The sequence below is a fragment of the Lepidochelys kempii genome, chromosome 2 (assembly GCF_965140265.1).
Source record: "Lepidochelys kempii isolate rLepKem1 chromosome 2, rLepKem1.hap2, whole genome shotgun sequence".
NCBI lineage: Eukaryota > Metazoa > Chordata > Testudines > Cheloniidae > Lepidochelys > Lepidochelys kempii.
In genome coordinates this window covers 109,877,281-109,900,454 of record NC_133257.1, presented here as the reverse complement: position 1 = coordinate 109,900,454, position 23,174 = coordinate 109,877,281, and the positions used below count along the sequence as shown (strand labels likewise).

At 41.2% G+C, this 23,174-nt stretch overlaps 1 protein-coding gene across 4 annotated transcripts in view; it reads left to right on the top strand.

Annotated features, from left to right (window-relative positions):
• RNF144B (ring finger protein 144B) overlaps positions 1 to 23,174 on the top strand; it is a 104,554-nt gene that overhangs the window by 30,877 nt on the left and 50,503 nt on the right. For 3 of the 4 annotated variants that reach the window (XM_073331902.1, XM_073331900.1, XM_073331901.1), the window contains exon 2: positions 16,689 to 16,887. The exons of the other annotated variant lie outside the window; for it this stretch is intronic. In XM_073331902.1, coding sequence (XP_073188003.1) covers positions 16,723 to 16,887 — 165 coding nt within the window. In that variant the 5' untranslated portion in view covers positions 16,689 to 16,722. The remainder of the gene's footprint in view (positions 1 to 16,688; positions 16,888 to 23,174) is intronic. 4 annotated transcript variants of the gene reach the window in all.

Here is a 23,174-nt window from a genome sequence, read left to right as displayed (position 1 = left end):
ATACCAGTGTAACTCTAGCGATTTTCATTCACAACTTGGATTATAGTGAAAATTTTTTCCCATGTAGAAAATGCCTGAAACTGTTGTAAATGAGGAGTTACTCCATTAAAGTAAATAGAATTATACCCATGTCAAGCCAGTGTGAGAGAAGAATTAGGCTCATTTTGTTCCATGCAGTTTACTATTGGTAGGATGTTAAAAAACAAGACCCTGTCAACTCTGCATGATTTTATAGAAGTTTGGAGCCTAAATACCTTTAAGGATCTGGCCTAAGTGCCTCACAAGTATTAGAAAACTGAAAGAGCAGTTTATCAGTGTTTTTCCTCCTGTTGGGAGAAGTAATTTCTCCTTATTATGATCCTAATACATTCAAAATAGTCCTATGGGAAGAAGTGAGTCACTTCATAAAGAAACAGAAAGAGCTATCATTTTAAACATGACTCCCAGTTCAATAGAGCACCTCATACAATACCCATAACATGAGTTCTCGTGGCTTCTTCCTGTGAGTGTCCATGTAGGGAACTGCCATTGATTTCAGTGGGAGTCCCAAACACAGAGTGCCTAGAAGAGCAAGCCTGTGGAGTGAGGCCTCAATTGTCCTTAGAGCTTTAACTTCCCCCCTTTTATGTTCTTTGGGGGTCGGGGGAAATGGAATGTGGGGGATAAATATTTACTTAAATATGTCTAAAACTACATAATGTCTAGATACGATCCAGCTCAGATACACAAATACCTCCTGAGCCGGTAGCATAATGAAACCTAAAGCTATTATTGCAGCCTCACAGTCATACTTTGTTCACCTGTTCTTGTGGCATCCATCTACAATGTGGAGTTGTCTCCGACGTGGAGCTGGCCTGTATTCAAAGGGACTCCCCTGCACAAATCAAAACAGAGGCTACCTTACCTTTCACAAGATTGTGAAAATGGCATCCACTGTACTCCCTCTTCTCCTTGAGGAACCCCTGAGGAATGGGACAACTTGTGCTTGCAGGCTCCATGCTTGCCTAAGTCTGACTGGGCAGTGCACTTTGCTATGGTGAGGAAAACCTGTAGGGCTAGGAACCTAGTTTAAAAATAAGCTGCTTTTTGCAAATGAAGGGAAACATCAAGCTAAACAAAGCTGAATAGGTCATAGAAGAAAAAAATTACCAGTGACATTGGATGCAGCCTTTATCAATATGTTTCCTATTACAGCATTACTGAGCACCAGCACTGGATTTATGAGCCTCCACACCACAGAGGGGGAAGTACAAGCTTGAGGGCCATCATACATGGCAAATTTACCCACTGTTTCACAAATATTTGCAGAGTTGCCTGTGCCAAATAATTTTGTGCTGATCCACAAAGAAAATTCAGTGTTCAGTATTCCCTCTCTACTTCTCTCTCAGATAACTGGATTCAGTTCAGAGGGAACAGAGTGGGCATCAGTGTCAGCAGACATTAAAACACTCATTAAAAATAATACCGTACATGATCTCAATGCATAAAGGACCTGCTCCGGCAGTCCTTACTCTAGCAATACTTCAGTTCATCTGAGGTAAAACTCTCATCAATGTCAATGGGAACAGAATTAACCAGACCTGAGTGCTTTTGAATATTTCACCCCAAAGTGGAAATTTCCACTAATTAAGGAATGTGGGGTCAGTCCAAAGGCATTGCAAACACAATTACATTCTAAATTAAAATTTCTGAACACCTGTTCCTGCTTTGCTGAGTTTGTTTCCTCAATATATAAGTATCTGCACATTCAAATACACCGTGAGATCACTATACTCTGTTTCTGGTTTCTTTAATTGTATTGTATTTTCTTAATTATAACAGACTAGGGTTATTGAAGGAGCAGGTAGATTGTATTGTATCTCTGTTTAACAACCAACCACCACCTCTGCAGAACAAGTGGTTAGATAAGCACTGAAATTAGAAAGCAATTCTGGCTTTAGATGCAATTCTTTAAAAGTACTGTGAGCCTATGTGTGCTACTAATCCTTGCAGTTTTAATTTATGTACAGTTTTGTATATCTAATTGTTAACATCCCCAAAGCATGCTGTAATCTAGGGGCTATATTTTTATATAAACATAACTATAGACTTCAGCATTGCTCTGGCTCACTGTGCCTTTCAAATAAGATTTTGGGACTGATCCTACAGTGTTTAGTTATGACTTCAGTGGGATCACTCATGTGAGGGCTCCAGGATCGTGACCCATTGGGTAGGATTTTCAGAAGAACCCAGCGTTGCTCTAATTTGACTCCCAATGAAGTTAATGGTAAAACTCCTGTTGATTTTAGTGGGAGCAGAGTTGGGCCACGATGCTGAGCATGTTGGAAAACCCAAACTTCTATGTGTTTATACCCTGCTATTAAAGTACATCAGTGTGATGCTGTAACTAAGTAGGCTTCCTTCCTGGAGGGATCTCTGACATGCCAGGCAGAGGGAGTTGTTCTGCAGGCTGAGTCTGAAGGCGACATCATCAGAGTATACAATTACTTTTGCAAGAAAAAAAAAAATCATTGAGCTGTCATGCCCACATTCACTCCTACTTACACTGAAAGTCAGGCCTGGTAGAAAAGCTCACAACAGATTTACTTGCACCCTTATTAATCTGCACTAGTAATGAGAATAAACTGAGGAAAGCATCTAGGAGTACAAGACATGAGTCATTAATAAAAGAAAGAACTTTCTCTGGATGTGTGATGGAAGCTTTTATCTTGGTGGTGCATGATTTTTATTGTAATACAGATTATTATTTCATGACTTCAAGTGCGTAACTTTAAAGCCTTGAAAACCCTGTATTTATGACATGATATGATGTATTATTACATGTTTGCAATGACTTCTCCTTTTAAAACCAAAGAGCCGAACCCAGTTTTGTCAGGGCTGAATTTTGTTCCGTGAGGCTGTCTCTATTTATGCTTCAATATGGTGCCTATCACCATGGCTAAGGGGCAAAATTCTTTGTTCTTGTAATTATGGTTGCAGACAATCAAATTAAAATATCATTGCAGTTTCCAAGACCCTATTTGTATACATTAAAACAAAAATACAAATTTTGAAACAATTAGGGTAGATGCTAATCATTTTTGGACCAAAAAAAATTCCTAGGCTATTTAAAAATTATAAATGTAGGGACAGATCATCAATGACACAGATTACTCCCAGAGAGGGGATGGGAAACTCCATGAGATTGTTCTTGTGGAAACTTGGAAACATTCTGATTGTGGGGGGAGGATGTGGTTTACAGGGATTAAACTGGGGCAAAATGAGCAAATCCTGGGGACCATTTACCTTTACACTCCCTTTCCAGCACAGCCCCATTCTGCTAAAGTATTTCCTGCTAGCCACTGACCCTGAAACCTTCCCCAGTGGATTTCCACAATATGGAGGAAGACAGGATAAGATAACATTAACAGAATGCCGGTCATAGTCAGACAGTTGCAAAGAAAGGTGTTTCTGTGGAAAGAGATGGATGCTTAACTTTCTGATGATCAGGGATTTAGGGCTGGATCCTTGAAATGCGCATGCTCCCTTAACTTTGTTCACGTGAGTATTCCCATTGAAGCCGATGGGAATACTTGTGTGAGCATAGTAAACATTGTGCACAAAAGCTTGCAGAAGCTGGCTCTTAGTTAACAAACACTGGTGAGGCTTTCAAAGATGGAACCTAGCATGTGCGAATATGTACATCTTTCTGTTTTCCTTTGATACTACGTTTCTAGTGTACCCACGATTTGTTATTTATTTGCATTGCAGTAGCAACTTGGAGCCCAAATCATGGACCAGGATCCCATTGTGCTAGGCACTGTACAAACCCAGAACAGAAAGACTGTCCCTGTCCCAAAGAGCTTACAACCTAAGTTCAAGACAGGAGACAACAGTTGGATAAAGACACAGATGGGGAGCACAAGGAAACAATGTTGGTCACATGCTCAGCAGTACTCTTAGCACACCAGCTTCCTAATCATTGTCAAGTTCTCTAGGTGAAGTCTGATAGGAAAATGTCAGGCCTTTCTGTATAGCTGAAAAAATGCAGAGCAAAGCGTGTCCTGCTCTGTAAAAGTAAATATATAAAGGCAAGAAATTACAATGTTACCGTAGTACAATAGTACAGTATTTATCGGACTTACCAAAGAATAATTGCTGTTAGGATATGCATGTTTAATCTACCAGTTAACGTCTCTTTAGACATTCTGTGTTTTTTTTCAGAATCACAGCATCCTTCCACCAATGGCCTGCGTATGCAGCTCCTCCCAGAGATTAAAGATGCCTTGCCTTTGCAGAACTGCTGAGGGAGGGTGATGGATCAAACCATGTTCCTAGGAAGCCGGGGTGCTGGAACAATTTGTATGGTGTGGGTGCTGAGAGCCATTGAACCAAACTGTAAACCTGGTATATGATGGATACCACTTCAAGCCAGGGGGTGCGGGAGCACCCCGAACCCGTAGTTCCAGCACCCCACTTCCTATGCTAGGAAGCATGGGGGGGAGTGCTGGGTCTCAGAATTGATGCACAATTGATGCCTCTACCAAAACAATCTCCTTCCCTCTCCCTAGCATCCATGGGGTTTGAGGGCTGGACCCATGGTTCATTCCATAGGCAGGCTGGGAGGGAAAGGGAGAAAACTGCAACTCAAATGCCTGATGGAACAATGAGAGGGAAGCCTTAGTGAGGGGGGCCTTACTGAATTTTCCTCCTCTCATCTCTTCCTGCAGATTTTACCACAGAAGGGACTGATCCCTCTCTCTCTCTCTCTCATCATGTATTTTTTACTTAGGCAAATTCCTGTTGAAATTGGTAAGAGATTGATTGAGGAAAGATTTCAGGATTTCCTAAGAGCTGTTACAAGAATCGTGGGGGGTGACACTGGTTGTTTCCATAAATGCTCAAACATTTAATAGAATAACATTTTGTAGCTATCTCAGGGCCAAAGCTTACAACAGCAACCCCTTTTAATGGGCTTAATTCATTCCCAGTCAAATTCCACCGTGGTCAATGGAGTGACCCCAGGGGTGAAAGTAAGTTGAGTGACTTACCGGTACACTGGGGCCAGCTCTGGCCCCTGGAAGGGGTGGTGCTAGGGGGTCAGAGCCAGCTCCAGCCCACCCTGTGCCCCTCCTCCTCCCCCCCGCCCCCCCCCCCCCCCACCGGGGCAGCAGCAGCAGCCCGGGGATCCGGTGGCTATTTAAAGGGCCCAGGGCTCCCCTGCTTCTACTGCCCCAGTCCTTTAATTAGCTGCCAGAGCCCTGGGGAAGCGGTGGGGTTCCAGCAGCTATTTTAAAGGACCGGGGCGGCAGAGGCAGCTGGAGCCCCAGCCTTTTAAATAGCCCCTGGAGCTCCCACTACCTCAGGGCTCTGGGGGCTATTTAAATGGCCTGCGGCTCCCCTGCTTCTACCACCGCGGTCCTTTAAATAGCCCCCGGAGCCCTGGAGTAGCAGCGGCGGGGCTCTGGCGGCTATTTAAATGACCGGGACAGTAGAAGCAGGGGAGCCCCGGGACCTTTAAATAGCCGCCGGAGTCCTGCAGCCGCTACCCCAGGGCTTCAGCAGTGGGGCTCTGGAGGCAATTTATAGGGCCTAGGGCATCGGCTCTTGTCGGTATGCTGTACTGCGGCATACCGGCTTACTTTCACCTCTGAGTGACCCCACATTTTTGGTATAAAATTTTCATAAGTGCTCCCTATCTCCCATTTTCAAAAGTGAATTAGGCATTTAGGAGCCAAAGTTTCACTGAATGTCAATAAGACTTAAGCTCCTAAGTGTCTAAGGGTATTTTCGCACTTCAGTTAAATACCTGTGTCTGCACCCCATGAGGGTGAAGGGTCCCAGAGCTTGGGCTCCAGCCTGGGCTGAAAGTGTACACTGCGGTTAAACAGCCCCTTAGCCCGAGATCCACAAGCCTGAGTCAGCTGACATGGGTCAACTGTGGGTTTTGAATTGCAGTGTAGACATAGCATAAGTCACTTTGGCACTCTTGAAAATGTTGCCCTTGATCCAGTGTGTTTAAAAATAAATTAAAACTTCCTAAATTACCTTGAACAGCATCCTTTTGTCTAAAATGATGAGTGGTATATTTTAATATATTATGGAAAACTGTCATTTGCTTTTGTTAATTATAAAAATGTATGGTGAGTTCTTTGGGTAGTGAAGTGTTTTTTTTGTTTTGTTCTTAACACTCTGAGTACATTAAAATAATTGTTTGGGAAGTCATTGTAGTTTAGCATTAACAAATATTAGATGGTATCAGTCTGGATTCATTTAGTTTTAATTTTTAGATTTGAATCATATTCCTATGAGTTAGGATTAGAATTCCTGTTATTATGAATTTGTTGTTAGAAAATGCTTGGAAATGTTATGTGTATACATTTGTTTTCCCTGTTTGCTGTGTATCCTTCTGGTCTTGCTTCTTAGTCACTGAAATACAGGCTGTAGGAATAGCATGAAATGCGATGGACTTGCCCCACCTAGAAGCCGGACCTGCTGCTGGCCGCTTCTGGGGCGCAGCGCGGTGTCAGAACAGATAAGAACTAGCCTGCCTTAGCTGGGCAGCACCGCCAATGGGACTTTTAACGGCCTGGTCGGTGGTGCGGTCCAGAGCCACTGTGACCCAGTACTGGGTCGAGACCTGCAGTTTGAAAACCACTGCTCTAGTTCAACCACAAGGTTATTGGTCTCCATTCAGGAATTACTGGATGAAATTCAGTGGCCTGTGTGTTGGATGAGATGATTGTAATGCTCTCTTCTGGGCTTAAAATCTGTGAAGACTGCTGTTTCGTGACTGTCCAGTAGGGAGATGTCATAAAGACCATTTTCCGGATATGCAATTCAGTTTAGTAATAAAAAGAAGCCTCATTTTCTTCTGGCCAGTTACAGATGGGGCAGATGTTGTGGGGCAGTGATCTGGAGGAGCTTCTCTTAGCTTTCTCTCAATTGCATAATGGCAGCTCTCTTTTAGTGATAAGCTACTGATTAGTTTTAAAAATATTAAATAAAAATAGAAACATAAAACCAAACTGCCTAGGTTTTTCCTCTGATTCCTAGTGGCAGGTATGATAAAAGACACCCTAACCACCATTATAATGAGCATTAGCTGGTACCTGTGCCGTTGCATTTATTATATGAATGCTGAATTTGGTTCATTATGGTCAGTCAAGATCAATTATCCCCTTCTCTGAGTAGGTCTTGAAGTAAGGAGTTGTTACTATGAAGAATCAGTGTTCTAAAATCTCCCACATTATGGACTCCCTTATAGAAATGCTAAAGTACTCTACAGTTATGCCCACAAACACTGCAGCAACACCGTTGTGGACTACAGTGATTTGGATAAATACTGTATTACTCTTTCATTTTAATTAAAGTATATCTACGTGTTTGCAAGGAGGCCACATCCCATTGGGATTTGCCGTGATGAGGGTGATGATATCTATTTGTTCACAATGGCTCTGAAACCAGGAAACTTATGAATGCATGCTTCAGGTATCCTAAAATGCTAATAGAACAATAGAAGAACTGATTATGTATCTTATATTGATTTTATATTTTATACTTTCAGGAAGCTAGTTAATGTAACAGACGGTGAGTGAACTAATTCAAAACACTTTCGGTGTCCGAGCTTTCCCACCCACTGCATTCTTTTTAAAGTATTTTATTTATTTTTGGTTGCCAGCACGATATGAAAATACTTTGTATATCTAGTGCCTCATGAACAGCAGCTGAAGTGCTTAATTTTTCAACTGTTCCCAATGGAAACAAATGAGATAAATTGCTCTTGTTGTATTATTTTATACCAGACAGCATGTTTTCGCAAGCTGCTTGATCTTTAAACATCTTTTCTTAAAATAAAATTTTTACAGAGCAAAAGACCCATTATGAAAGAGATTACAGATGTGCTAGCTTTGATTTCCTAGGACTGCATAATAAGAAGAGGTTTAGAACAATTTCTTTTCCTTTTTTTTTTTTTAAACATTGCCATGTTCTCAGTGGCATTTTACAGTATCCAGAAAAGGAGTTGTTATGTATCAATACTTGCTGTATTCCCAAGGCACAGATTTAAGATGCTAAATCAGTCTGAATGCAGTAGTTTACAGATTAAATCCGACCTTCAATCTGTGATGTCAATTGTCTTTTTTGAGGCCCTCATTCAGCAAAGCACTCATTTAACTTTAAGTAGGTCAGGGCATGTCTACCCTTGAAAGCTGTTGCAGGTTCTGTGAATCTGTGTTATATGAGCAGTGCACCCACATCACATAGTTATCCCTGGTTAAGCTACTTCCCTTGGTGATCATTGCATCCACAAAGCTCTGTGTTGTTTCAGATTAAGTGCTCAGCATTCTGGGCAGTCTTTCCATACTGTATGGGTTACCTACTGGAACGCACTGGACTGGAATTGTGGGACTTGGGGCCAAAGTAAATAGTTCCTATGATTACTCGTTTCAGCTCAGCATCTTGTTGTTACAAGCCAGCACCATTTTCAAAGTGCTGTCAGGCAGCATGGAGGAAACATTGCTGAGTGTTCTGATCCTTATGGTGCCTAATTCAAACAGGCTGCTGCGATATATCTCAAGCTGTACAATGACTTTAGAACAGCACTTGAGAAGGTGGTGGCTGAAATTAAGCAGACGCTTTTGCTTGAACTTTTCCTTGAGCAGCTTCACTCTTTGGACCATTGCTTTTGGTTTCAGACAACTAGCAGTGACTGGTAGGACACGGTAGTGCTGCAGACCTGGGATGACTAGCATTGGTGGCAAAACTAAGATGTCAAAAGCTACTTTTCCTAGAGATTTGTGCAGTGCGTGCCCTGGCACTGCAGTGGTGGAACAGTTACATGAGAGCTACTGGTTAGTGTCTAACCAGTTTGGTGTTGGTAGATCAACCATTGGGGTTGTTGTAATGGAGGTGTGCACTTTGCTATCAAGAAGGTGATGTTTCCCTGGCTCATAAGTCATGACAATGCATAGAATATTTGATAGATTTGCACGGTTGGGGTTCCTGAATTGCAGTGGAGCCCTTGATGTGACGCACATGCCTTTTCTTTGCTCCCCCACCAGACTCACAGTTCATCAACAGAAAGGGCTATTTCTGTAGGGTGCTACAAGTCCTGGTTGATCACCATGGAATGTTCACCAATACTAATGTGGGGTGGTCTGGAAATGTCCTTGATGCCAGGATCTTTAGAAACTGTGGACTGTTTTCTGCAATGAAAAATGGAATTCGTTCTCTGAGGATCACTATGGACATTGAGGGTGTTGCCCTTCTTCCTGTCATTCTGGGAGATGGAGGTGCCTGATGTCAAGACTGGAGACTGATGAGCAATATCTGCCTTGTATGCTAGGTTGTACAAAACACAGCAAGCAGCTATGTGAGAGTGAGGAAGAGAACCTTGCTGATGGATGGGAAGAGGAAGTGGACAGACTTGCTGAATGTTTTGAACAACCAGAGAGGTGGCCTTTATGAAACACTGCAACTCGTCAGGGACACAGGTTCAGGGATGTGTTAGGGCCCTACACTGTTTGGTCCTCTGCCTGTGATTCGGGAGAGTCTGGGGTCTCCAGCACTGTGTCTGCTTCAGACTTCAGTGAGTTGTCGAGGTCTACAAGATCCTGAGTTTCAGGATCAACCTTCTTTGGCTCGGTCCTGGTCGGCATCTATGGAGATGTCCTTGGTTGCATCCACAAGATACCATGATTTAGTGGTGGCATCTCTGCCAAAAATAGAGTCCAGCTTCTCCTCATAGTGTAGACCATGCTGACAAAAACATGACTACCACTTTCTGTGTAGTTAACCGTTCCTGGAGCCTCATTTCTCCTGTTTCCTTATTTCCCTTTCTTGACACCCTTTAACTGCAACCCTGGGCAAACACATACAGCTCTACTGACTTCAGTGGAATAATGTCTGCATACACAGGGTCCTGTTTAGGTCCTGGTTTTGGACATTGAATGTAAAAGATGGACAAATGACTTATATACATGAGTATAATCCATTTATACTCATCAGCATCCAATCAGCGTCAAGGCAGAAGGCTTCACAGTTCTCCATGATGTCCCTCAGTGCTGGAGGTTGCATTTGGATCTCTGATGTAGTGGAAAGATGTATAAAATCACATGTGTGCAGGAAACTCCCTATTGACAATGAATTTGAGGAGACTTTTTTTGTGGATTGTTTATTTCATGATGCATATGGAATACGATGCACTCAAGAAATTTGGAGTCTGAAGGTCCTGGTTTGTGATAGCAGACTCTGAACATTTGGGATATATGATTAAGGTTGCTCATGTGAAGTCAAACACATTATTTGGGATGGATTTTAATTATTCTAATGTACAATTTTTAGGAGTTGAGGACCCCTCAATTGAGTGTGTTCATCTGTGTGGCTCTTTCAAAACACTGATTATTCCACTTCATGGTGATATCCATGTGCATATCCAAACCCAGCATTTGACCTGATAAATAAATACTGGACTATTAACAGTAATATGCTTATATAGTCTTTAAAAATATTTATTTTTATTTTTTATCATTTGTTTTTAGCTTTTTTTCAATTTGCATTGATTTAAATTTCACAGTTGCAGGAAATTAGGACATAAGAATGACCATACTGGGTGAGACCAATGGTCCATCTAGCCCAGTATTCCATCTCTGCCAGTGGCCAATGCCAGATGCTTCAGAGGGAATTAACTGAACAGGGCAATTTCAACTGATCCATCTCCTGTTGTCCAGTTCCAGCTCCTGGCAGTTGGATGCTTATGGACACCTGAAGCATGGGGTTGCATCCCATCTTGGCTAATAGCCTTTGATGACCTATCCTTTAAATTATTGGTAGTCAGATAATGGGAGGGGGAGGAGCTCAGACAATAATTATTTAATAACTGCAGATGTTGAGATTAAAAAAAGTCAAAGCTTTATAACGGTGAAACCACAAATTGTTAACCTCGCATGTCAAATATATACAATCCTTAAATCAAACTCTTATTTCTTAAGCAGGATTTTTCTTACTTTGCCTATCGATGGACATATTTTTTTATCTGTTTGTTTCAGTATGGTGAAATCAACCTTTATCAATGTCAAGGTTCCTTCCCCACTCTGAACTCTAGGGTACAGATGTGGGGACCTGCATGAAACCCCCCCTAAGCTTATTTTTACCAGCGTAGGTTAAAACTTCCCCAAGGTACAAACTATTTTACCTTTTTGTCCTGGACTTTATTGCTGCCACCACCAAGCATCTAACAAATAAATATAGCCGGGAAAGAGCCCACTTGGAAACGTCTTTTCCCCCAAAATCCCCCCAAGCCCTACACCCCCTTTCCTGGGGAAGGCTTGATAAAAATCCTCACCAATTTGCATAGGTGAACACAGACCCAAACCCTTGGATCTTAAGAACAAGGAAAAAGTAATCAGATTCTTAAAAGAAGAATGTTAATTGAAGAAAAAGTAAAAGAATCACCTCTGTAAAATCAGTATGGTAAATACCTTACAGGGTAATCAGATTCAAAACATAGAGAATCCCTCTAGGCAAAACCTTAAGTTACAAAAAGACACAAAAAATGCATTCCATTCAGCACAACTTCTTTTATCAGCCATTTAAACAAAACAGAATCTAACGCATATCTAACTAGATTGCTTACTAACCCTTAACAGGAGTTCTGACCTGCATTCCTGCTCTGGTCCTGGCAAAAGCAACACACAGACAAAGAGAACCCTTTGTTTCCCCGCCCCTCCAGCTTTGAAAGTATCTTGTCTCCTCATTGGTCATTTTGGTCAGGTGCCAGCGAGGTTGTCTTTAGCTTCTTAACCCTTTACAGGTGAAAGGGTTTTTCCTCTGGCCAGGAGGGATTTAAAGGTGTTTACCCTTCCCTTTATATTTATGACAATCAACATTTATCAGTAAAAATAGAATTAAATCCTGTGAATATGAACTGCATATGTTATGGTGAATCAGATGCTGAAATGTGACATCATATTTGTTGTTCCTACCTTTTCATCTGAGAAATAGAAGCTTCTGTTCTTTTCTGTGATTTGGATCAGATGTCTTTTTCAAATTTATATTGATTCCAGAATAGAGTGTTTGAAAATAATTATTATTGATAATACTTCTTAGCTTTATATAGTGAAATTGAGAGGGACACATTATTGGTTGTGATAACGATGAAGTTGGTCCAATAAAAGATATTACCTCACCTACCTGGTTACGACAAGTCACGCAATAGATGTTTTTGACATATTAATACAGAGCCAGATTCACCCCTGGACTACACCAACTTTAATTGTGGAGTTCCAACTAACACAATTTGAAGCTTCTATCCTGTAACCCTACAGGGTAAAAACCATTGAGGTAGGGCAGTAGTGCAAATGTTATCTGTCTTCTCCTTGTGGTGAATTCTTTATGTGAAGTGACATTAGTAGCAGATAATGTAATTTGCACTGCTCTGTGCCCACAGGGGTGAATAGAGCCCATAGAGTATGCCTCCAGTGATTATTCTCCCCCCCCTCCGCCCCCTCCAAACACTACTATCAAGACTTGCACTGGCAACTAAGTCAGGAAACAGACACCAGGCAGGCTAGGTAAATTCCTGAGAGCAGTTGGTCGATTTAAAATTATTTTTTCCTTGAAAATTATTTTTTGCACCAAACTCAGACAGTTTTCTAAGAACAGGACACCTCATTGCCAGAAAATCCCCAGGACAAACAACAACTATGCACCCCTCGAATGCTTCTGTTTGTTTGTTTGTTTGTTTGTTTGTTTTATTATGAACTCCTCTACTATTTTTTTTGTCTGTATTCATTCATTCACATCCAGGCCATCTGTGTTCTGCGTTGAGAATGCCTTTCTGTTTTCTTGCTTATGGGTTGCGTTGAGACATTTCAGTGTTGCTTTGAAGCACAAAGCTCTGTCACATCCCAGAGACAAGTGAAAGTGTCTGCAGGCAATTGAATGGAACGGACAAAAACATTGACTGTACTGACCACTCAGAGAATTGCACTCCTGGTGACTATGCAGTTTACCCTCCCCTGAGCTGACCTTTTCTATAGGACCTCCATTCAGATTCATTGCATTTTCAGGACATACCTGGTCATGTGGCACCAAAGCTGTTACTCTTAGAGACGCACAGTTATGGAAATGTGAGCACATCTCACAAAGCTGGTGCAATTTAAGAAAACACACCATACGTCTTGAAAAGTACATACAGTCTAAAGAGAATAGACAATGACTTAAAAAAAATAGTCTCGATCCCTTGCCTTTTCAACTTGTGAGGCAGCCATTGCATATACCTGCTCAAATACATCCCTGGGATAATGCCTCTGAGTTACATCAAGGAAGAATTTAATGTAGAATCTCTCTTGGGGTTAGAGCATTCTGGAATACTATAACTGTGTTCAGAAAACAGCAAATAGTCTTTATTGTTCAGTGAAGAAGTTTATTGCACAGTTATGCCCTGTACTCTAGTACACTCAGCTTTCAGTGATACTGTTATGAGCTGGGTGAAACCTTGTAATGGGGTTGATTTAAGATTGGCAGGTATGAACATATTCTTCAATTAACATAACACTAAGTCTAAGCCCCACCTAAAACAAAAGGGTGTGTGAACCCACCCAGGATTTTTTGGCTGAGTATTGTTTTCAGTAGGTGTGTATGTGTGTGGGAAGAGAGATCTCACAGAATCTGAGGTCAGACAAGAACAGACAAAGTGAGAGAGACAGCCAGAAGGAACAGCTAAAAGGCTGTCTCTGGAAGAAACCTGGGGAGAAGGTTTTTTTTTTTAGTCAGAGATTCAAGCTGAACAGAGTGTTTTTGGTGCTGTGAGCAAAATAAACTGTTTCCTGCTACTTTATTCCTTCTGTGGTCAGTGACACAGGGCTTGTACATTCTTTGTAAATAAACAAAATTACATCAAAGAATTACCTGACTACTCCCAACTGGAACACCATCTACAGGTCCCCAGACTTTGACTAGGCCTCCAGTAAAAGGGGTAACAATACATTTCATATTGATTTGAGTATCCTATTTTAAATGGGTTAAAGCATTGTGGAAGATAAAGGCAAGAAAGGAAAAGTTGGGACGATAGAATGGATCATAGTGCTTACAGATTTGTTAAGTCTTGTAAAATCAGTTTTCAAAGACATTGTTTGGGTGAATGACATTGAATTGGTGACAGCAGGTCTTCTGAATTTCTTCAGATAGCTATATTTAACATTTTTATTGACCAAAACATGGGGCACCGTCTTTTTCTTCCATCTATTTTTTTTTTTCATTCCAGACATGTGTAGCTGTTGGTTAATTTATTTGTGTTGAACTTGAATTTTTGGCATGTGCTTAAAATAGACTTGGGAGCAGTCTACTTATTGATTATAATGTGAATTTTAATCTTTTGTAAAGGCACTTCGACGGGCCTCTGTTATTGTTTAATTAAAATAAGCCTACAAAACGTTCATTGTTTCCAGTTTACCTGTGTCCCAATTAGAAGATTGTTTGTGGATTGACTGCTCTGCGGAGGCCTAAATGTTGCATAGCAGGAATGTTGTAGGTCAGGATTGAGGTGTATCATCAGGGCTGTCTGAGGAAAGCTTGCACAGTATGGATGTGGACACTGGATGAAATCCTGCTTCCTTTACTCACTTGCAGAGTCCCACTGCAGTGGGACTATGTGCTAAGCAAGGTAAAATGGATTTGACCTCACTATGAGCCAGATTCTCTAGTCCACCACCAAGTTCACTTTGCGTCACTGGCCGGAAATCCTCACAGGAGAATTCTCCCCATGTATTGGGAATCTCTGCCACAGCTGCCTCCGGCCTCAGCTGTTGCTCTACCCGTGGTGTAAGGGGTGGAGTAATAGGGAGCAGTAGTAGAGCCATGGTCTACCAAGCCTTATCTGCAAATGGCAGAGTAGGTCTCATGCTACTTGAGTGAGCACCTGAGCGAGGCAGCTGGGAACCAGGGAGCCACAACCAGCTCCTTGTGGCTTCCATTCTCTACTACATCCAAGCCCAGCTCAGACAAAGCTGAGAATCAGGACTGGTGTGTTTACAGTCACTAGTGCTACTTGTCTGTCACTTTGCCAAATTTTGACCATCTTCAAAATTAATAAAAAAAGCTGTCAACTCCATGACCCACATTGAGTCTTATTAACCTCTTTACTGTTTCATTCATACACAGTGCAAATCCAGCAACACAGCCCCCTTAGATCTTGTTGGAAATCTGACCCTGGAAAAGATGAACAGCCATTTGTGTCTTGAAATCCCAAACCTAAAATATTCCCCCTCTTCTTTTCCCCTTCTAGTTCCTATTTCTAGCCACATCTCTTACTATAGGTACCCCAAAAATTGGAAATTCTGCATGGCACTGAAGTGAATAACATAGTGCTTCATAGCATATGGTAAGAGTGTAATACTGTGAAGGTACAGCTGCAGTAGAAGTGAGTGTGTATATATCTGAGTAAACATATGTTGTAATTCATTATATATTGGGTTAAGATCTAAAATGTAGAACTAAATAACAGATAGATAGTTCTTGATCCACTATTACAGTTCCAGTGACTCACTGACACATCACTGTTGCAGCAATTACAGAACAGCGTATTATAGATTCTGACTCAGAGAGGTGTTTTATTCCAAAGGCTTCTGGCAATTGCTATAGTTCTTGCTCTACCGTTATAAGGAACTCATTGTTATGGATGGCATAGTACCATAAAGAGACTGAGCTAAGGATAATGGAATGAGGTTTGGACTTAGTGAACCTGTAAAGGAGAGCTTTGCTTTGGATGAGCACCCGGAAATTTGGATGCATGAACCTTAGCCACATTGCTTGGGTCTGCAAAAGTGGGCCCAAAGTCTAACAAGAAAGGCTCTTCTTATGGTATTTCAGGACTTCACTGCCAGGCACAACCAGGAAGTATAGAGGAGCCTAGAAATTAAAAATAATTTGTAAAATAACCTAGACTTTTTATATCTCCAAAAAGGTTTTGTATGGGTTCAGTTCCATCTGGAGAAATATATTTCTTTCTCATTCACACATGCACACATGAATACTGGACCTGATTCTCTATTACTGTAGTGATTTCCACCTTTGTAAAGTGAGTGCATAATGGTGTCATTCTGATTTGCCAAAGTTTTACCATTGCTTTTCTCTGGTGAAAATGACTACACACATTGCAGGCCAACAGACAATCAGGCTTCTAGTTCTGGGAACACTCTCTAATGTATACTGTGTATAGACCTGCACCCAGGGTTGCATAACAAATCAGTTCAGAACTCTGAATAGATTCCAGACCTTCTGACTCTCTGTCCTGTACCTTAATCGCTGCACTCTATTTAGAAAATGGTAAGAAGCTCTGAATAAAATTGGTATATTTACTTTCCACCATTTCACATTTCAGAATCTGAAATGCTTCATTTAACATGAGGATCATGAAACAGAATAGTCAAATGAAATTATCCCCAGTATTGTGCAGTATTTTTTAAATGCCCCAGTCTGAAAACATGCACAAAACTTAGAAGGTTTTCAATCAACATCTTGCAGTTCAGCTGAGAAGGGTTTTCATCCAGATATACAATACACAGCTCCAACATGAACTAGGAACTACAGGTAGGTTAGAGGAAGCTCACTAAACCAAACCCCTTAGATGGCTTTACATTGGATTATTATGTAAACTTTTTTGCTACTGGCATTGCTTTTGGGGAGTTTCAGCTGTTTTCTTTTTGCAGGTTGAGTGGACCAGAGTAAGATATTAATGAACGGATGGATTCTGCTGGTAAGATCGGCCATCCCACCATGACAACTGATGTGTCAGAAGCTGGGGAATTGTGTCTGGAACCTCTAGTCACTTGCAAGCTATGCCTCTGTGAACATTCTCTTGATAAGATGACCACTCTTCAAGAATGCAGCTGCATCTTCTGTACAGCGGTAAGCAGTGACAGCACCTTAACCAAGAAATAGAGTAATAGACTATGGAGGTACAAGGGACCTATTATATTGTTATGGCACAAGTCAGGCAGTGGTGTCATTTACTCCCATCCATGCCAATACAGATAGTTTCCTGGCATATTCTTGCTACTGCTTTGTCCGGTCTTGCTTAAAAGAACGTTGACGTTAATGAGGCTTTCATCAGCTTGGAATTCTAATGAAGATACTCCCATAGCCAATAAAATGCATATTGGTGGAATCATAAATTACAGTAGGACACCTTCTCTTTTTATGGTTAGCTGAGCAAGTAAACAATTCATATTCAATCAGCATCTTTATTTTTCCTGAAGAAAAATATTAATACCACCATAGAGTTCTGTAGAATCTTTTTAAAATGTTTCTTCCCCATAAATATTTTATAGATGCTCTAAAGAAAATAGCCCTCAAACTCTTCCAGTTCAGTCATACTGTGGAGGTCCCAGGTAGCATTTTTTGTCAATTAAGTGTTGTTGTTGTTGTTTTAAAAACCTAATTTGTCAGTAAGGCTGATTGAGGTATAAGGGCATAAGATTAAGTGGTATAAGGTTAAGTGACTTGATAAAGGTCATACAGTGGCCAACCCAAAATTAGACCTCCAGTATTTGACTGGCTTTCATTTCACCTCATGAACCAGATTCTGATCTCTGTTTTGTTGTGTGAATCCAGAATAACTCTAGTAACTTCAACTGAGCTAGTCTACATTTATGTCAGAGTAAATAAGATCAGCATCTAGCTGCATGTTTTAAAATGGGCAATATTCAATGGATTGAAATAGAATCTGTGAATGTGGTTTTTAATTTTGACCTTTATTATGATTTAATTGCCTATTGATTAAACAGAGCGTTCAAGCTATCCAACTTATATCTTTTGTTTTCAAATTTTTCTCTAGAATGTAATATGAAAACATGGTTTTGACTATTGTAAATTTAAGATTGTGGAATTTCTGTAGAACACATGGGAAAGTTCTACTCAGCCTTGGTTAGTATAATTTTTATCAAATCCTTTTTGGATAGTCTTTACATTAGTAGACCCCAATCTTTAATCACAGAACGACTAAGTTGAACGGATCTTCAACTGATGTAAATCATCCTCTTTCTTTTAAGTTCAGTGGAGCAATGCCAATTTACACCAGCTAGGAATCTGTATCTAGTATTCACATACTTAGCAGAATGTGTCCAAATGTCTCTCTCTCATTTCAATGGACTTTTAAATGTTTGAATAGCTCTTAAGCCTTGTGTTTAAGCTTTGTCTCACTTTTGGTGTCTGTCTACCTTTGTCTTTATGACTTGTTGTTATATATATGTCAGTCCCAGGATATTAGCAAGACAAGGTGGGTGAGGTAAGACAAAGGTTGTCTCTCTTACCAACAGAAGTTGGTCTAATAAAAGACATTACTTCCCCCACCTTGTCTCTCTGGTACCTTTGTCTTTCATGCTTATTCTGTTTCCTTCTCTCTCTCTTACTTGTTCTGTGCATGTCTTGTATGCGGTGTCAGGGATGGACAAGGAAGGAACACTCCCCATTTTCCTGTTAACTGGTCGATTTTACAGAAACAAGGCTATTGTGGCAATATGTGACTCAGGTTATGGAGGGTTGAGTCACTGATTGCACAGAATGCTGTGTTCATTCATGTTGCTCCTGCTTGCTATCTTCCTGCCACTTATTTGAGATTGCTGAGAGCCAGATACATCTATATAAGTTAGTCGTGATGCAAGTTCTAATGTTTCCATTGTACATATCTTATCTAAGAGCAGGTAATCCTTCTCAGTACCAGTGAAGGACTACTCTGCACGAAGCCAAACGGCTCTCAAACTGCATGTGCAACTTTTGACCACAGTGGGAGTTCTCCTGTAGATGAAGAACATGCTTTAGCACTCAGATTTCCCTTCAAAGAAGAAATAGATAAGTTCATGAAGGATAGGTCCATCAATGGCTATTAACCGAGATGATCAGGGATGCAACCCCGTGCTCTGGGTGTCCCTAAGCCTCTGACTGCTAGATGCTGGGACAGGAAAATGGGATGGATCACTTGAGAATTGCCCTGTTCTGTTCTTTCTCTCTGAAGCATTTGGCACTGGCCACTGTTGGAAGACAGGATACTGGGCTAGATGGACCATTGGTCTGACCCAGTATGGCCATGCTTATGTTATCTTGCCTTGTTCCCTGCTGTCTCATCCTGACCCCAGTTACTGACTCTGGCTTTGACCCTGGGCGTAGTTTCTGCCTCTTACTCTGTGACCCTTGGTGTGACCCCTGACCACAATGCTAATCTAGGTTTCAACCATTAGGTTGGACTGCCCATGTATGGGCCTGAAGGCATCTTCACTGGTAATTACAGCACATGCCTCATTAGCATTATCTGCTTTTAAATAGATAATTTTCTTCTGGGGTAAAATTCTGTGTTCCTTTTCTAAGAGGTGCAGCACAAAACTCATGGCCCAGAAAGCAGGGGGAGGTAGGTTTGGTGGCTTTAAGCCACTTACATGCACTCCTGATTTTGGGCTACTGTGGGGGTTGATGTGACCTCTGGTGTAAGTTAACCTAAGTTACAGCAGCCTAGGACCAGCAGTTCTGCCCAGAATCTCCTCCCCAGTACTATGTGCTGTGCCTCTGTGTCTGATATGTCCCTCCCACCACAGTCCTGACCCTGGCACAGCTCCTACAACCAAGGGGGTGGGGAGGGCAGTCCCCTGAAGCAGACGCTGCAATCCCGGCAATCACAGACTGGTGAGTCTAATGTCAGTACCGGGCAAATTAGTTGAAACAATAATAAAGAATAAAATGATCAGACACACAGAAGAACATAAATTGTTGAGCAAAAGTCAACATGGTTTCTGCAAAAGGGAAATCAAAGAACTCTAATAGATTAGTAAGACACGAAGGGGTCAACAAACATGTGGACAAGGGGGATCCAGTGGACATGGTGTACTTAGATTTCCAGAAAGCCTTTGACAAGGTCCCTCACCAAAGGCTCTTATGTAAATTAAGTTGTCATGGGATAAGAGGGAAGATCCTTTCATGGACTGAGAACTGGTTAAAAGACAGGGAATAAAGGGTAGGAATAAATGGTAAATTTTCAGAATGGAGAGGGGTAACTAGTGGTGTTCCTCAAGGGTCAGTCCTATGACCAATCCTATTCAACTTATTCATAACTGATCTGGAGAAAGGGTAAACAGTGAGGTGGCAAAGTTTGTAGATGATACTAAACTGCTCAAGATAATTAAGACCAAAGCAGATTGTGAAGAACTTCAAAAAGATCTCACAAAACTAAGGGATTGGGCAACAAAATGGCAAATGAAATGTAATGTGGATACATGTAAAGTAATGCACATTGGAAAAAATAACCCCAACTATACTGTAAAGTTGCACTCTGTATGATTTTATAAAAATATGCTAATGAGTGTGAATATAATGTAACTGGAATATGCTTCATGCAAAAGGTCTCTTGTAAGGTATCATTACAAAGCTTATAATCTACTGAGTGTGGTCATCTTATTTGTATAAATGTATCACTCTTGTATCTGAAACTAGAAATATGAAATATAACTCTGAGGTCCTGTTGTAGTTATGCAAAGTGTGGGCCATTAATGGTGGTCTGGAATCTTAATGGCTTCCATTAACTAGGACAATTACCTGTAGATGGCTCTGTTTTACTTGTAAGTCTTCCTGTATACCTGTGGGCTGGCAAGTGGGTAATGAAATCTTACAGTGACATGTGATCATGTCACCTGAACTGGAATCCATCTTTAACCTGGTGCTTTTCCATTGAGAAGAGGGGTGGGAACCTAGAGGGACAAAGGATTCCAGCCTTATGCAAAAGATATATAAGTAGGTGGAATAGAACAAAGGAGCGGCTATGACGAGAAATGCCCTTGCTGCCACCTGAGCTGGAACAAGGGCTGAACCAGGGGAAAGAATTGTGCCCAGACTAGGAAGGTATCCAGGCTGTGAAAGAAACTTATTGAAACATCTCTGAGGGTGAGATTTATATCTGTATTCAGTTTCTTACTATATTAGACATAGACTTGCGTGTTCTATTTAATTTTACTTGGTAATTCACTTTGTTCTCTCTGTTACTACTTGGAACCACTTAAATCCTACTTTCTGTATTTAATAAAATCACTTTTTACTTAATTAACCCAGAGTATGTATTAATACCTCGGGGGGATGCAAACAGCTGTGTATATCTCTCTATCAGTGTTATAGAGGGTGAACAATTTGAGTTTACCCTGTATAAGCTTTATACAAGGTAAAATGGATTTATTTGGGGTTTGGACCCCATTGGGAGTTGGGCATCTGAGTGTTAAAGACAGGAACACTTCAGTAAGTTGCTTTCAGTTAAGTCTGCAGCTTTGTGGCACGTGGTTCAAACCCTGCATCTGTGTTGGAGCAGACTGGCGTGTCTGGCTCAGCAAGACAGGGTGCTGGAGTCCCAAGCTGGCAGGGAAAGCAGGACAGAAGTAGTCTTGGCACATCAGTTGGCAGCCCCAAGGGGATTTCTGTGATCCAATCCATCACATATCCATACAATATGATGGGGGCTAATGTAGCTACAACGAATCAGGAAAGAGATCTTGGAGTCATCGTGGTTAGTTCTCTGAAGACGTCCACGCAGTGTGCAGCGGCAGTCAAAAAAGCAAACAGGATGCTTTAATGATTTAGGAATCATTAAAAAGGGATAGAGAATAAGACGGAGAATATCTTATTGCCCTTATATAAACCCACGGTATGCCCACATCTTGAATACTGAGTACAGATGTGGTCTCCTCATATCAAAAAAGATATACTGGCATTAGAAAAGGTTCAGGGAAGGGCAACTAAAATGATTAGGGGTTTGGAACGGGTCCCATATGAGGAGAGATTAGAGGCCTAGGACTTTTCAGCTTGGAAAAGAGGAGACTAAGGGGGGATATGATAGAGGCATATAAAATCATGAGTGGTGTGGAGAAAGTGATAAGGAAAAGTTATTTACTTGTTCCCATAATATAAGAACTAGGGGCCACCAAATGAAATGAGTGGGCAGCAGGTTTAAAACAAATAAAAGGAAGTTCTTCTTCACACAGTCAGCCTGTGGAACTCCTTGCCTGAGGGGGTTGTGAAGGCTAGGACTATAACAGGGTTTAAAAGAGAACTGGATAAATTCATGGAAATTAAGTCCATTAATGGCTATTAGCCAAGATGGGTAAGGAATGGTGTCCCTAGCCTCTGTTTGTCAGAGGGTGGAGATGGATGGCAGGAGAGAGATCACTTGATCCTTACCTATTAGGTTCACTCCCTCTGGGGCACCTGGCACCGGCCACTGTCGGCAGACAGGATACTGGGCTGGATGGACCTTTGCTCTCACCCAGTATGGCCATTCTTATGCAGCTGCTTTCCTCAGTTCCTGCACTGAAGTATAATTCTATGCCTGCTGCCTCCAGGGCTGTAAGATCCCCTCTTTACCCAGCTCTGAGCCTTTTATCTGTATGAAAAGATTGAAGCTGGGGTAAGAATCTCAGCCTTAGTATCTGGAATGAAGACATAAACAGTCTTTGGGGTGCTGATGCTTTAAGCAAGTCTAGTTTGTTTTGTTTTCCATAACAAGGTTATCCATGCAGAGCCAAGGATAACATTAAGCCTGATGTAGCAGGTAGGCTCAACATGGAGAGTGTGTGTCCTATGCAAAGCTGTTACTATGGGTTTCTGTTGTTTTCACATACATGTTGTCAGCTGACAATTATCTTGGCTCTGTATTTCCGAATGCTCCAAAGCACAATGGTTTTCCTCTACATCATTACTAACTTTGAGGGCTAATGGAAATTTAATTATTCAGGCATCGAGGTTTATGTTTCTCCCCATCATTTGTGATCTGTAAAACAAAAAAGTTAAATGGGTTAGTATTGTGCATCTGGTATTCTTCCAGCTTAGCGTTGATGTAATAAACATTATCCCTCCTAAAACCTGTATTCCAACCAAAGTAAATTTTATTGGAGTGTGTGTATCTGCATTTGAGTAGAACAGTGCTATTAAGACTGGAGATTTCAACTAGAAATATTTGATTTCAGCTGTTTAAAGGAAAAACCTAATGGATTTGTACATGGACTTTTCACTTTGGACCTGTGCTTAAGTTCAAATAAGATGGCATCAGCCAGATATCCCTGCAATGTTTGTTGCTGTTCAAGTAAGCCTACAGTAAAAACTCATGAGCTCAAGCCCAAAGTAATCATTCTCTGCAGCTTCTTGGGATCTGTGAGAAAGTATATGGTGAC